We start from the raw sequence: 15,280 nt of genomic DNA, 5'->3' as shown, positions 1-15,280 counted from the left end.
GCCATAGACATTCCACAGAAGATCGCGTGTCAGGGCTGTGGAGGAAAACAGGGTGCCACTAAAACCCCAGTAAGCACGTGTATGGGGCACATATGGGGATGAGCAGGTTGGCGAAGACCCCTCGGAGGAAGGTCACTTTAGGATAGATGGGAACAGTGCGGAATTTGGGGGACGAGAGAGAGAGTAGGAACATCCAGTAGTTTATGAGATGGCCGGAGGCTGGGAAAGCGCCATGAACTGGAGGAGCTCACCCAGGCCAGTGAGGGAGCACTGGGAGCAGTGGAATGAGGTTGAGAGGAAGCGGGGGCCTGGGAGCCACAGACAAGAGGTATAGCAGGGGGATCCCTGGAAGAGATGAAGCAGAGCTGACATAAGCTGACGTGAGAGGATCATGACTTTGGAGAGAAAATGAACTTGAGGAGGAGAGGCTGGAGGTGGGCAGGGGACACTCATGGGGAAGCAGGGACACCGTGCCTGGGTGAGGGGGGAAGTGAGGTTGGTGTGGAGCTAGAAGGTGGCCATGGATATGGATTCAAGGAAAGTCTTGAACTTTCTGGTACATTGGAAGTAGATGGGTGGGAAAGTGGTGTGTCAGGAATGACCCTCCAGTTTCAGGCAGACATAACTGGGTGAACCCAAGTGTCCTTTACTGAGATGGGGAGCTGCAGGAAGGGAGGGGCTGGAGAGGTAGGTCCAGTGCTCCATGGTTTTCCTTCAGAGACCATAGAATCTGCCTTTCCTGGTGCACACTGCGGCCTGGCAGGGAGGGGCTGAATGGTGTACCCAGGCCATGTGTGATAGTAAAGTACTAAGAAGCCATCAGGTGCTGTCCATTCAGCTGGGGCAGGGCCAGAGTCCTGGAGCTGGTCCTGGAAGAACCTGATGCTCAGTCTTAACCCCTCTGTTGCCAAGCTATGGGAAGCACCTGGGTCATCTCCTGATGAAGAAAAGCAAAGCAGCTACACTGAGGGCTTTTCAAAGACTCTTGCCATTAGGATTCAGAAACTGACATAGAATATTCTTGGTAGTGAACAGTCCCACGCAAAGGGTGAGGTATTAGTCTTGTCTGCCACACACACTCCCTGCTTCTGGTCTAGAAACTAGCCAGCCTGGAGAGTAGCAGTTGTTCAATAAAGGATTGCTGGGTCTGTGTCTTGTGTGTCCTCCGCAGAGTGGGTCAGTGTACCTGTCCCTGCCCTGTTTCATGGCTCTGATCATGCTGTTTCCTTCCTGATAACTAGGGTGTACCGTCCAGAGGGCAGAGCAGAGCCTGCTGCGATTTCTTGTTGTAAGCTTTCACTTTCAAATGGTGGAAGGAGTCAGCACGAGGTGGATTCTTCTGTCTGGGAGTGCTGAGTGCCCCAGGTCCCTGTTTCGGGACAGGCCCCTGCAACCTGTCTCAGGCTCTGCCTCTCTGCTCTCCTGGGAACCACCTGCCTCTCAGACAAGAGGAGCCTGTAGCACCAGGGTTGGATCTGGAAGCAGGGTGTGGGGCTCGAGCAGTGAACTGCAGGTGCAATTTCTGAGAGCAGATTTGGGGTCGGCTGAGATCTTGCACTGCTAAGTTAGAGACACTTATGAAGTCCCACGTTTTCAAGCAGGTGAGTGGGTTCTGAAGACACTTATTGGACAAGAGGAGAAAAGCTGGGAGCAGCTGGCTGAGAGGAGGAGGCTGAGATTGTGGTGGGGCTGGGGTGGGGGTGCTGGATAATAATGAGGCTCTGAGAGGACCCGGGACAACTACAGTGAGGGCTGCACTTTATTCACTTATTTAATGACATCTCTGTAGCATTCCTAGGACCAGGCACTGTTCTAATGACATGCACTGACTCTCCATACATAAATTCATAGGATTCTCCTTATACCTTGGGGTGAGAGCCTGTTACCATCTGCACTGAGGAACTGAGGCAGAGCAGCTCAAGTACTTGCCTCAGGCGATCCCACAGGAAGCAGCCGAATCTGGAGGAGACGTCAGCAGTCAGCCCCAGAATCTGTCCTTCACAGGACCATCGGCTGCCCCACCCAGCAGTAAGTGGTTTGAAGCCCTTCTTTCTGACCAGAGCTCATTTTATCCTCTGCTGTTCCTGCTCTGCTGGGATCCTTTATCCTGAGGCAGAAACTCCTCAAAGATAGAGAAGATGAGGATTAACCTTTCACGGGGAATTGTCTGGGCCTCAGCTATGAGCAAGGAGAGGTCCTTGGTCCTGAGCAGGAAAGAGCTGGGGAAGGGAGGGACCTGAAATTCAGGTGAACTCACCCAGCAAAGGACCGGAGGACAGGGTGAGTGTGGTGGGAGCCACAGTGTCCTTGAGGAGGACACAGTCTGACTCTCATGCTTCTCAGTGATTCCCTGGTCATTATTAGGGGGCAGCAGAAGAACAGAACGCAGGAGCTGGTGTGTCCTTCATGGGGAGGGACCTGAGTGTGGGCCCTGTGTCCCTGTGGTGGCCTGTGAACGATGCAGACATGGAGGAAGCCCCTGTGCTGAGGCGGGAAGGTCTGGTCCTGTGGGCAGAGCAGGCTGGGAAAGTTTCCAAAGGGCTGGGAGGGATTTCTTGGTGTTAAGGTTGTGGGGGTTCCCACCAGCATGATAAGCAGTAGGAAAGGCTGTGCTCCTGCTGGGGACCGTTGCCAGCCCTGAGCCCTGCTGTCTGCTCTGAGGCCCAGAGCTGTGGGCTGGCCCTGCCTCCTCTCTGGAGGTGTTCACCTGCCTCCTGCCCTGTGTCTCCCCAGCTCTGAGGAAATGGAGGATTGCTGCAGGGGCTCTTTGCTCTCCCATCTCCCCTCCCTGCTTTTCTTCTTCCAGCTGCCTGCCGGGGGGTCTGCAGGTGAGTGTGTCCCCTCCCCCTTCCTGTGTCTCCTTGGGGTGGGTGAGAGCCCCCGGGAGTTCTGCTGGTGTCTCCATCACGACGGATGGTTATTGGTGGAGGCCCTGGCTCTAGAAAGATTCTGGTGATCCCCCAACTGCTAGTTGAAATTAAACATTTAAGAAGAATCCCAGAACTGTAAAATAAGGACAGGGGACCATGACAGTTGTCTAATGAGGACTTTATGTCTTATAAAGTAATTCAGCAGAGGACAAAGACATGGGCAGAAATAATAAAATTAGGAGCGGGTGTTGGGAAGTTCCTGGGTGTGGCCCAATGAGCAGAGAGGTCCCACCTAGGCCACAGGTGTGCTGTTTGGTCAGTTTTCAGTCCTGTTTTAAGAGGAGGCAGGTTAGAGCTGTGGATGTCAGAGTGTGGTCCCTGGCACATCAGTATCACATCCCCGCTACCTCCTCAGATATGCACATTCTTGGACCCACCCCAGACCTACTGAACCAGGAGCTCTGGGGGTGGAGCCCAGCGGTCTGTGTTTCTCAAGCCTTCCTGGTGATTGTGATTGTGATGCCCGTGATGCCCCTAACTCAGAACCACTGAGTTAGAGAGTCCTTCATGGAAGACCTGGAGCCAGGAGCACAGGCTGCTGAGGGAGTCTCTTTGACACCATTTCTGGGTCTCAAAGTTGTGGTTGAGGATCTTGCCCTGATTCAGAGTGGTCAGAGCTGAGCCCCTCAGGTCAGGGCCTCCCATCTGACAGTGTGTTCCCTGCTCTGTCCTGCACCTCTCCAGCTTTCTCACTCCTATGTCTGTGTCCACAGAGGAGTTCGTGGTGATTGGCTCCTCGGACCCCATTGTGGCAGTGCTGGGTAGGAGCATCACGCTGCCATGTCGTGTGTCCCCGGCCATGAGTGTGGAGAACATGGAGCTGCGGTGGTTCCGCTCCAAGTTCTCAGAAGCAGTGTTCATCTATCAAAACCAGCAGGAGCAGAGAGAGGAGCAGTTGGCCCAGTACACAGGGCGGACCTCACTGGTGAAGGACTTCCTCACCCGGGGGGAGGCTGCTGTGTACATCCACGATGTCCAGGCTTTTGACAACGGGCTGTATACCTGTTTTTTCAGAAAGGGAAGCTTCTATGAGGAGGCTGGTTTGGAACTGAAGGTGGCAGGTGGGTTGCTGATCTATATTTAGACACCTGCAGTATTGGAATTGGGAGCAACCTCAGGGTCTAAGTAAATATGCCCTCAATTTATAGATGAGGGAAAGGAGGGTCTTTCACTCATTCATTTATTCAGTACAGATATATGGAACCCCTAGTACGTGCGAGCTACTGTTCTCTGTACCCGGATACATCAGTGTAACAAACAAAAATCACTGCCCTGCAGAGTTTATATTCTAGAGACAATAAATAAACAGATAGGTGACAGACGATGTTAGATGGTGGTAAGTAGTGATTTAGCTAAATAAATATTTTGGCGGTGAGAGTTCCAAGCAGAGGAACACCCATGTGAGACACCTGAGGTAGGAGTGTGGCAGGTGAGTCTGGGCAGAGAGGGAGGCCACATGGTTGGTGATGGAGGTGAATGGGAGGGTGGTGAGAGGTGACTATCCAGAATAAAGAGGTGTTCCTGGTCCAGGTGCACAGAGAAGAGATTGATCAGGAAAAGTCCATGAGGAGCGCACACTTGAGCAGGCATTTGAGTGAACCAGTGTTCTGAAATAGCCTTCTGGTTGATGGATCTATGTGGGGCATAGATAGCATGGTGATTGTGGTATGAGCAGTTAACCAAATAGTCCTGGAGCTGGAGCATGTCCTTCATGATGGGTACAGATGGTGGGATTGGGGAGGAAGTGGACAGGAGTTTTGTTTGGGGGGTGGTGGTGATACCAGACCATCAAAGGCTTCGTGTGCTGTGTTGTGCAGTTTGGATGCAGAGCCGAGGGAATTTTAAACAGAGCGGTGGAGGGAGGTGTGTGTGGGCAGGTTTCCTTTGGCAGCTTTATGGAGGGTGTATGGAAGGTGAGCAAGACTGGAGGCCTGGATGTAGTTATGGGGTAGAGAGGATGGCCACCTGAATTCGTGTAGTGGCAGTGGGGTGGGAAAGGAGCTCTCCAGCATCAGAGAGTTTTGGAAAGTAGACCCAGCTGCGTGAGGACATTTGGGGACCAGGAGAGTTTGGAGGAGTGGAGAGAAGGGACAGCAGAGACTCAGTTTTTTTTTGGCAGTTGGTTGTTTAGTAGTAGAAATATTGATACTATGTGTAAGTTGCCAATTGCTGTCATAATGTTGTGTAACACAGACATAGAAATCTCAGTGGCCTATAGCAACAAGCGTGTATTTAATTTGGGCATAAAGGGAGTTCAGCTCATCTGGGGTGTATTCAGCTAATCTTAACAGGGCTTACTCATACATCTTCGGTCATGTAGGGGAAATATAATTAAAAACATGATCTTCCAACCTAGAAATCCTCTTCTCAAAGATAGTAGGAAAAGAAATCCTTTTTATTATTAAATTTGCATTAACTAGAATGTGATGTGCATCGCAGAGATTCTATCAAGAAATGCAAAGACAGAAGAAATCTCATCTTTTCCATAGCCATGCAGACACAACTCATTCCATACATGTTCTCAGGATCAGCAGTTATGAGCCCTCAAGTAGGTGGACTTGCCAGCACCTTTTGTCCTAGACGGTGCACCCTCTATTTACTTGGAAATTGGGGTGACCATCTATGTTAGCTAATTGGCTTTATTCCGAGGAAAACCAAATTCTCCTACCTTAAAAATAAAAAAAAATATTTCCAGTGTAGTTAACATACAGAGTTATATTCATTTCAAGAGTGCAATATAGTGATTCAACATTCCACATATTAGTGGAATTTCAACAGAAACTCTGCAGGCTAGAATGGAGTAGTGTGATATATTCAAAGTGCTGAAAGGACAAAAATCCAGAGCCAAGAATACTCTATCCAGCAAGGGGATCATTCAGAATAGAAGGAGAGATGAAGAGTTTCCCAGACAAACCAAAGTTAAAGCAGTTTATTTTTACAAATTCTCCCATCTTCATGACAGGAGGTGGTCTTACATGTGGATCCTGGTGCCCACTGAGGTTAGGCTCCTACCCTGGCACAGGAAGGGGAAGAGAGAGGTGCTGTCCTCCTTGTTGTGAACACTTCAAAGAGAGGGCTCCCAGGTCCTTGAGAAAGACATTCCTGGATCACAAAGCTGGCAAAAGGCCTATCTGTTTTTTTTTTTCCCCCCAAAGGGCTTATATACATTTCAAAGAGGGGAGAAAACACCCACAATCACAAGTTTCCTCAAGTAAATGCTATAAGAAAAGGATGGGAAGGGGCTCTCTTTCCTTATTTTCAACAGGGACAATAAGCCCCTTACTTTTAATATATTTTGCTCTGACAGTGGACCTTGGCTGGGTTTGCTCACAGAGCTGTTCATCTGGCTGTTGGCTGGTCTAGGACAGCTGCAGCTGGAAAGGCTGCGCTAGCCTGAGCATGCCCCTCCCGTGGCAGAGGGCGAGGCAATGGCACAAGCAGTTTCCAACCTCCGCTAGAGTCACATTCCCTGAACTGACAGTGGCTGAGTCAAGTCACGGGATGGAGCCCAGAAGCAGAGTGTGAAGTCACTAAGAATATGTGGCAGAGGGCGAGCTGGATGTAAAAAAGGCCGAAGGATTTGGGAATATTTTCATCATCAGCCTATCACAGATGAGGCCAAACATGAATTAGTTCAGGATTTGAGTTTGAAACATCTGTGAGCAATCCTGGCAGAGCTAACCTGGGGATGTGGATATTAGGGAAGGAGCTCAGGAGGTAGGTAGGGTTGTTGAAGGTGGAAGCGATGCACCAAGTGGTAGTGTGTGCGCAAGCAGATGCCCTGGAGAGTGTGTGAGGTGAGAAGAGCAGAGAAGGATGGATCCTGAGACCAAATTCCTCTTTCTGTCACTCTGGGGGATGGATTTCCCACCCTCATGGTTGGGGAGAAGAGTCCTGCCCTCTGTATCTGCTCAGGTCCCCATGCTCCTTCCTTCTATTTTCTGTGGCAGGACCCCTGTTTTGCTCCCTGCTGGGTTCACTCCTCAATGAAGCCTCCAGAAAGCAATGCTGCCCTTGGAGTTGTGCATGGGAAGGCTCTGCTTGCATCCCTGGGCTCTGGGTGGCCTCCCTGTGCTCTCTAGCTTCTCTCTTGCAGGTGTGGGCTCTGCCCCTCAAGTGCACATCACAGGGCCAGAGGAGGACGGGGTCCGAGTGGTGTGTAAGGCATCGGGGTGGTTCCCAAAGCCCCAGGTGCAGTGGAGAGCCCTCAGTGAAGAGAAGTTCCTGATGTTCTCTGAGACCCATGTCCAAAATGCTGAAGGGCTGTTCAGTGTGGAGGCTGCTCTGGTGGTGAAACACAGGTCTTCAAGGAATGTGACCTGCTCCCTCCTCAACCCAATCCTGAGCCAGGAGAAGGCGATGGCCATTTTCATCCCAGGTCAGTGCTGTTTCCCTCTCCCAGTAGGGCCATAGGGAGGGGGTGGGAGTCCCTGGGTGTGCTGGGTGGGCTGTCCTGGGCTGTGACCCTGACTGTGTGTTTGACCGGACACAGAGGACTTCTTTCCCCGGACTTCTCCCTGGATGTCAGCTTTCATGGGGATCCTGACCTTGCTGATGCTCTTACTCCTTGGGACTGCCTACTACACCAAGAGAGAACATACTGCAAAGTGCCAGGAGATGCAGGAATGGGAGAAACTCCACAGGGAAAAGGAGGAGGACCAGTGGGCAAAGGAGGAGGCACTGAAGGCCAGAGGTAAGGCAGGACAGTGACCAAGGCCTGTGAGTGTGGCAGCTGGTGCAGAGGAAAAGTGGACAGAGGGCCCTTGCCCTGGACTGGGTGGCTGACGAGATCCAGAGAAGACAGCTGGAGCTGTGGAGGCTCAATGGATCTGGAGCTATAACTTCTAGGGTAGTGAGATGAGCATTTGTGGGTTTGTCAGGTGCAATCTTTGCTGTTCTTAGACATGGGAGTTCATGTTTACTTCTCACTCTCTTTCAGATGAACTCCAAGCAGATCTTGGTAAGTTGTGTCCTTTTCCCAGAAGTTTCTGTGCCTCCTTTGTAGGAGACATTCTGTTCTCAGCTCACCTGTTTCCTGTGTTGCCTTTCAGACTGGAGGAAATCAGTTTACCTGGCTGGTGAGTGACTGTCCAGATGTCCTTGGGTCTCTTGCCCCCACTAAGCCAAGGTGTCCCCTCTCCTTGTTTCAGGCAGAGACATGTGGACCCTTCCCTGGGGCAGAAGTGGAAGCTGGTGGGAGGCTGAACACTGCTCCATGGGCTTTCCCCATCTGGGCAGTTGTTCCCACCCAGTGCTTGGGAACCTGGGGATTATGTGGGTCCCTGGAGTATATCATGCATCTTGGCTTTATTCTAATGCTGATCTGCCTGCCCCATTTCTAGCTTTTTAGCCTTCAATGCAACTGGTTCTCAGTCAACCTGGATGCTCTGAGATTTTGTTAAAGAAGCTATATAAATAAATGGGGTCATTACGTTTAGGAGCATGATCCTTCCACATAACACCATCCAGGCAGAATCTTTTCTCTCCAGTTCCTGGAGGCACTGATCATAAAGTGTTGGGTAGAGGACTGGGCAGACCATGGGTGGGAATGTGGTGGGGTGAGCTGTCAGTTGTCCAGATTAGTGATGTGTTTTCTGAGAAAGTTTGGCCACTTTTACCCTAGAGCTCAGCTAACATCCCATCCTAAATTCATCTCCCCTTTTGTGTTATTTCCCAAATATCTCTTTGCTGGAAAACACTGGATGTAATAATGATTTCCTACATTTATGGAATAATGTATATTTAATTCCCTAAAATATTTTCATCCATTGTATAATTTTTGACTTAGTAAAGCAAAATTGAGAGCAGATAGAATAAAAATTTTGGAGTTTTCTTTTTTTTTTTTGAGGGTTGTAAGGCTCAGGACGCTAACTTGGCAAGGGTCACATAGCATCAGCAGGCAGGGGTGGAACTCAGGCGGCAATGTGGGCTCTCTGACCTGTGGTCCAGGGAATTTCCCACAACACCCTGCTGTCTGCACATGGCAAGAGGGATCTCCTCTCCAGCCTCTCTCCTTACTCTGTTGGTAGCGTCACCTGCAGCACAGAGGGGAGGCAAGGGCTGGTAGATCAATGCTAAGCTGACTCGTTCTGGCTCATGTCTCACCAGGGTGTGTTCCCTTTCAGCCTTGAAGAAGGCAAAACTGTATGCAGGTAAGTGACTCCGTTTCCTGTGGTCTTAGCTCCCCAGCCTCAGCTCTGCCCCCTTCTCTGTCAGTGGACCCCACACCAGGATGGGGTTGGTGTCCCCGTACTCCTTGTCACATTTGTTGTCTCCTTCTGAAGACTGCAGTGATTGTCCTTGGGAACACAGCTCTGCCTCTATTCTGACCCATCCTCTACTGTAGGTTGCTGTTAGAGTTGGCAACACCCTCTGAACACCCCTTGTTCAACTGATAGTTTTGTTGGTGCAGTGACAACAGAGTGGTCATTCGTAAGGACAGTTGGACCATGGCATTGACTGTGTAGATCAGAATTTGCTGTCTCTAGAAGATTTCAGAAATCATGCTCACCTGCTTAGGACTCAGGTCTTTCTAAGGGGATCCTTGCTTCTGAATACATTTTACCCTGAAATTCCTACCTTTTTTTGGATCTAGTTTTGGTTTTCCTGTTTTTTGCTGTTTCTCTGGAATGTTGGTCTTCATTTTGCTTCCTCATGTTCTGACTCCTTGTCCAAGTTGAGTTTTTTCCTCTAAACCTCTGTGGTTGCTGTGAAGTAGTTTCTTTAGGTCAGCTGTTCTGAATCTGAAATCCAGAGCCTCCAGGGTGTTTATGGAGTCCCGGTAGTGCGTTTGTGAGCTACCTGCAATTATATACAAAATCCTATGTATATGTTTGTGTTACAGAGTTAAGAAATTAAATTTTTTTAAAGGACAGTAACTTATAATTGTTCACCACCATAATGTCTCCTTTTAGGAGAATTCAGGATTTACCTGATGGGCTCAATAATGGTTGGGTTTATTAGAGTCAATGTGTGAGGATTTCAACAGGAAAAACCCAGAGGAGTGAAAATTGTTTACCAGAGAAAAGTTGGGAGCAAATCAGGGAAGGAAAAGCTGGTTGGGGATGAGAGGAGGAGATGAGAAGGAGGGTAGAGAGCTTGTGATTCCTCTTGGAGAGACTTTGGGTGGCTCAGAGTGGTGGAAGAGAGACCACAAATCACAGCCATGGTGGTTCGAGTAGGAGGTACACAGAGGATGTGCAAGTTATTTGGGTGCATGAAAAGTAATAAACTCCTTGACAACAGTTTGAGAGATTTCTGAAAAGACTTACATCTATTTTAAGCTATTTTGAAGTAATTTTCTGGCTGGGTTTGCTTCTAATAAGGAGACCATCTCAACCTTCCAGTAGTAGTTGGGGCAGGAATGTGATCCAGGGGATCCTAATGCAATGATAGGTTATCCAGAGAACCCGTTAGCATTGGGGTTGGTTAAGAATTTGGACCCTTTGAACCTGTGTAACATGTGCTTTCCTGTCCTGGCTGTTTCTATTTATGATCAGGGATATAGACTGTGAGAGCAGAGAAGGGGAAGCCAGGGGTGCAAGAGTCTAGGGGACCAGATGTGTGAAGAAAACTCCTTAGAGAGCCGCACTGATTCTTGGGATTTATTTGTTAAAAATGAGAATTAAATAGTCTTCTTTTAGCATCACTTCCTTCTCTGCTGGATTGAAGTTCATGTGTTTTATTTATTTTTTACTTATTTATATATATTTTTAAGATTTTATTATTTGTCAAAGAGAGGGAGGGAGCACAAGCAGGGGGAGCGGGAGAGGGAGAAGCAGGCTCCCTGTTGAACAGGGAGCTGGATGCAGGACTAGATCCCAGGACCCTGGGATCATGACCTGAGCCAAAGGCTGATGCTTAACTGACTGAGCCACCCAGGTGTCCCGAAATGCATGTGTTTTAAAGTATACCTTGTATACCTTCTTTTTTATAAGGACAGACACCCTCACAGTAGTAGAATCAATATTTTCACATTGATGGGCTCATAGTGTGAGGTGAACAAATGTCTGATCTCATCTTATTCATGAAATTGGAAGAATAATTTATAATGAAAGACTTGCTGTGGAAATGAAGTGAAGAATGCACTTGAACCACTGAAGTGCATAGCATAGCTCTGAATGCATCATAGAGTCTCAGAATGGAATGCCAACTCCCTTTCTCCTCTTCCTTCTTCTCCTCCTCCTGATTTCTCTTCTTCTTTGCTAATCTGTGTCAATTGTCATAGAAATGTAGAGCTGGCCGTCAACTAATGTCTTGATGATGAACAAGTAAAGTTCCCTTTTCTCAAAAGGTGACATGGGTCAGCCCACTTCATGTGATCTGTTTGTATAAGCAAATCAAAAGAGCTGGACATACCCTTTTATCTGAATAAGCCTGTATGAGTGAGAATAATGGTCACCTGTTTTCACCAAATGTTCAAGAAAATGTCCTGTTTTTATTTTTATAAGTGCTCTAATTTTGTTCTGCAGTCTCTGCCCTATTGGAGGTAACAGCTTTCTCAATGCAGACTTCGCAGGGTCTTATGACATATATACGTTTTGCTTTGATCAATTAGCTTCCTTTCTTCTTCTGAAAAGGGAGTATGAAGGTCAGAGGAGTTTATGCCTTGTGTCACTGGGGGAGGGAGTCCCTGTGCTCTCCTCTTGATCATTTCGGGATCTCACCCTGTAGAGGGTAGCTTGATATGGTTCTTAGGATAATTGGGTTTGGGGATCCATCTAGGTGTTTGGAGGCATTGCTCTTCCCACCCCCCCAACCCTATCTCCAGTTCCTTAATCTTAATCACATCTGTAAAGTTCTCTCTGCCAAAACATATTCACACTTTCTGGAGCATATACACAGCCATATTTGTGCGCCAACCACGTGAGGTGTCTCCTGGTGTTTTGGATCTCTCTGGGTGATATAGGGAGAAGCAGATGACTAGACCCAATATTTTTGGGTTTCCCCTTACATATAGGGATGTTTTTCCTCCCAATGCCCCATGAAACGGGGAAGCAAATTCATCACTTTCTGTCCTCTCACTGGATGTATGTTTTTCCTGCTTTTAACTTCTCTCTCTCCTTTCCTTGAAACCTCTCCATTACCTCTTGACTGGGCAAGATTTCTCTGAAGCCATATCCTGAGTTCTCCTCACCCATGGCTGATAGTCATCCTCCAAGTACAGCTCCGCCAAGTTGTATTGTCTCTACCATGGCTTTGAGTCAACCTACAAGTTCAGCTCAGTCAGTCCTTTATTAGGAAATGGATGCCTCAGAAATTTTGATCTCCTCAGTTCTTTCCCAAGAAAACCTAGCTTTCAGGATGGATGTATGGCTAGGGATTGAAGAAGCATGATTTGATAGTGAAATCTGTGCAAAGAGCCTTCTTTTTGGGTCAGTATCCAGTCTCTCAGTGGTGTTAATCTTTATGGCTTGGCTTTCCTGGGAAGATTGTAGCAGGATGGCTGTGTGTGTGTGTGTGTGTGTGTGTGTGTGTGTGTGTAAGATAAATTCGTCAGGTAAATGTTTCCCAAAGATTTTTGCCTGTAACTCTTGCATCAGTGTATTTCAGAAGATAGATACTAACACTGGTCTGTACAGTCTCCTCAAATCTCTGATTTGTTGTTCACATTTGTGAAATGTGGTTTTCTTGTAGATTGGCGGAAGGAGAAGTTCCAGGCCTGTGAGTTACTTCAAGTTCTTTCTGGGTGCTTCTACTGCTGCCCCATGGCTGCTGACATCTTCAGCTTGCTGTGATGATACAGATGCTGGCCCCATCAATGATGGTGGGCTCGGATGGGGCAGTGAAAGTCACCGAGCTGGGATTGATGGGTGTGACTGATATTGGATATAAATGGATGTCCTTCAGTCCTTGGAGTCCAGTCTGGCCCTCAAGTGCCCTGTGACATGTCTAACCCCCAGATCAGTCTTATGCTTACTTCTTCTGGTTGGAGGGCTGTCTGCTTGAGCCAGAAGGCTCTTATCTCAGGAGGCTTAGCCCTCCCTGCATGCAGCTAGGTGTCTGGGGTGGGATGATGGTTGTGTGCTTTGTTATGGGGCAGGGAAAGGCCTTGAATGATTGGAAACTTTCTCTGCAGTGCCTGTCACTCTGAATCCAGAGTCTGCACATCCCAGCCTTGCTGTCTCTGATGAAAAGACTAGTGTGACCTGGAAGGACACATCTAAGGTCACAGGAGAAACCTATAGTGTCTTGGGTCATGACGGCATCACACAAGGGTGCTGTTACTGGGAGGTGGAGATCACAAATGCAGATAAAAGTGAGTGGGCTCTGGGGGTCTGTAGCGGAGGTGTGCAGAGGAGGGGCTGGTACCAGGAGTCCCCAGAAAAGGGGTTCTGGACTGTGGGGAAGTATGGTGATAATCTCTGTGCCCTCACTACTCAGTCTCACGAATCCCTTAGGAAAATTCCTCACAGGGTAGGGGTTTTCCTGGACCTCAAGGAAGGGGATGTCTCCTTCTACAACATGACTGATGGCTCCCACATGTTCTCCTTCCCTCTAGCTTCCTCCCCTGGGACTCTGTTTCCATACTTCAGTTTGAAGACAGGAGATGTGTCCATGACCCTCTGCTCTGTGGTGGGTGGGCCTGCAGAGATCCTTGTACCCCTTAACAATCCTCCTCCTTCTTTGGAAGAGCCTGTGAGCCTCTCAGGGGTGGGATTCAGCTCAGTCTCTTGTGTTGATGGTGCTCCCCCAGGGGCTGAATCTCCATTACTCCCCTGCAGCCCTGAGGCTATGTTCCCATAGAGTCCCAACACTGTCCCAGACTCCTCATGGTGGCTCTTCCTGGAGCTGCAGACTCCCTGGAGTAATAGCCTCTGAGGTTAGTTCTGGATGACTTGGTGTCTCCCTGTCCTCTTCTGGGTGCAGACTGCTGGGGTGTGGTTATGAGAATAGTCAGTTCATGCCTTATGCTCAGGTATTAGAAGATAAATGTTGACTGAGCTGATATGGGGTAGGCTGAATTATGCTATTGGAAGTTATGTTTCTTTTGGTCATGAAAATTATTTCATGGAGTCTTTGTATTGTTTTGATATGAAATGAGATGAGGTCTGAATTACTCTGAAGAATTAAATGGTGTTTATTTTATGCAGAATTTTAAATTGTGCAGACGAACCCAGAGGCTATGGGTGGGTCACCAGCTCTATTTTGGGAAGTGTGCACTCTGACTAGAGACTTTGGCCATCCAAAAATTTCTGAATAAATGGATGGCTGATGGACTTTAAGAGGAGTGGAGTGTAGTATTCTTTTGTATATGCTTCCTATTCTGGGATGGACAAAACATACTTACCTTACCAAACCTTAGTAAATATCTGTTATTTGTGAAATACTAGTGCTGCATTAATTCAGTGACTGGAGGATGAGAATTTGGGTTCCATTGTGTGTCAACACAGTTGGAGAGAAGAGAACTGCTACCAGAATAAAGATGTGAACGAAAAAGAGCATTTTCAGACCCTGGGTTAATTGCAGAAAGCTTTCATCATGAGCACAGTTCCAGGATCTATGTACTGCTTCTCAGTGTTTCCAAGTCCAATTGTAAAGGTGGATAGAAACCACAGGAAACAAAAAGAAGCCAGACTATTGAGGACTCAGACCTCCAGGAATGAAGGTGTGTTCACTCCTGAGGTAGAGAACTCCAACCTGCCCTGATTCTGGGAGAGATAAGACACAGAGTTGGAAGTGGAAGAAGGAAGTCACAAATCTCAGTTCCCGCCTGTGACCAAAAATAGGAAATGGACTGTAGTAGCTTTGCATATTTTCTCTTTCTTGTCATGTAGATGTGTCATTTGTATTACTTATCTATTTTCTTTCTCCCTTCTTCTTACCAGTGTGATTTTATTCAAGTTGTCAGTGGCGATATTTAAAATACAGTCTCTAAGTAAGAGAGTAGTCCAATGATTGTGGCTGGACTTAAGGAATAAATAATATAACTGGTCGATTCAATGCCTGGGACTGCCTGTCTCTTCCATTTTGGGGAAAGAGTGAGAACTTTTTCACTTGTAAGTGTAGCTCTGTAGATGAGTAAAAATGTGGAGTTGTTGTGTTGTTATATGGAAGTTCCAATGTGAATAAAATGGTGTATGTGGAAGCTGAGGATCTAAGATGTGGACTGTGCTCATTTTCAGTTCATTGCCTTTTGATTCAAATCTACCCTGCATTTGCCCTACTTGTTGATACTGGAGCTGGATGTCATAAACATTTCATTTTTGCCATGTGGCTCTCTTGTTAGCCTTTGTCAGTCAGTGCACTGTCGGGTTTGGCCAGCAAACCCTGAGACGGCGAATGAAAAAGATTACTCCAGACACCTTCGTAGGAGAAAGGAGATGCCTGGGGACCAGATGCTCTCGTGG

At 47.9% G+C, this 15,280-nt stretch overlaps 1 protein-coding gene across 3 annotated transcripts; it reads left to right on the top strand.

Moving 5' to 3' along the window:
- Positions 1 to 1,317: 1,317 nt before the first annotated feature.
- Positions 1,318 to 15,031, top strand: LOC118545740 (butyrophilin-like protein 1). Of its 3 annotated transcripts, none has more exons than XM_078055512.1 (12): positions 1,318 to 1,601; positions 1,852 to 2,028; positions 2,734 to 2,828; positions 3,644 to 3,991; positions 7,027 to 7,308; positions 7,423 to 7,623; positions 7,870 to 7,890; positions 7,982 to 8,008; positions 9,056 to 9,082; positions 12,567 to 12,593; positions 13,009 to 13,188; positions 14,264 to 15,031. In XM_078055512.1, the coding sequence occupies exons 3-12, from the start codon at positions 2,744 to 2,746 to the stop codon at positions 14,272 to 14,274; spliced, it is 1,209 nt and encodes a 402-aa protein (XP_077911638.1). In that variant the 5' UTR covers positions 1,318 to 1,601; positions 1,852 to 2,028; positions 2,734 to 2,743; the 3' UTR covers positions 14,275 to 15,031. The 3 variants fall into 3 exon arrangements, with proteins under 3 accessions (XP_077911638.1, XP_035964066.2, XP_035964065.2); XM_036108173.2 differs by having other exon boundaries at positions 13,432 to 15,031; XM_036108172.2 differs by having other exon boundaries at positions 13,009 to 15,031.
- The last annotated feature ends 249 nt before the right edge of the window (positions 15,032 to 15,280 follow it).

Source organism: Halichoerus grypus, chromosome 9, assembly GCF_964656455.1.
Source record: "Halichoerus grypus chromosome 9, mHalGry1.hap1.1, whole genome shotgun sequence".
Taxonomy (NCBI): Eukaryota; Metazoa; Chordata; class Mammalia; order Carnivora; family Phocidae; genus Halichoerus; species Halichoerus grypus.
Note: the sequence above shows the minus strand (reverse complement) of the source record. Positions and strands in the feature narration are given on the sequence as shown.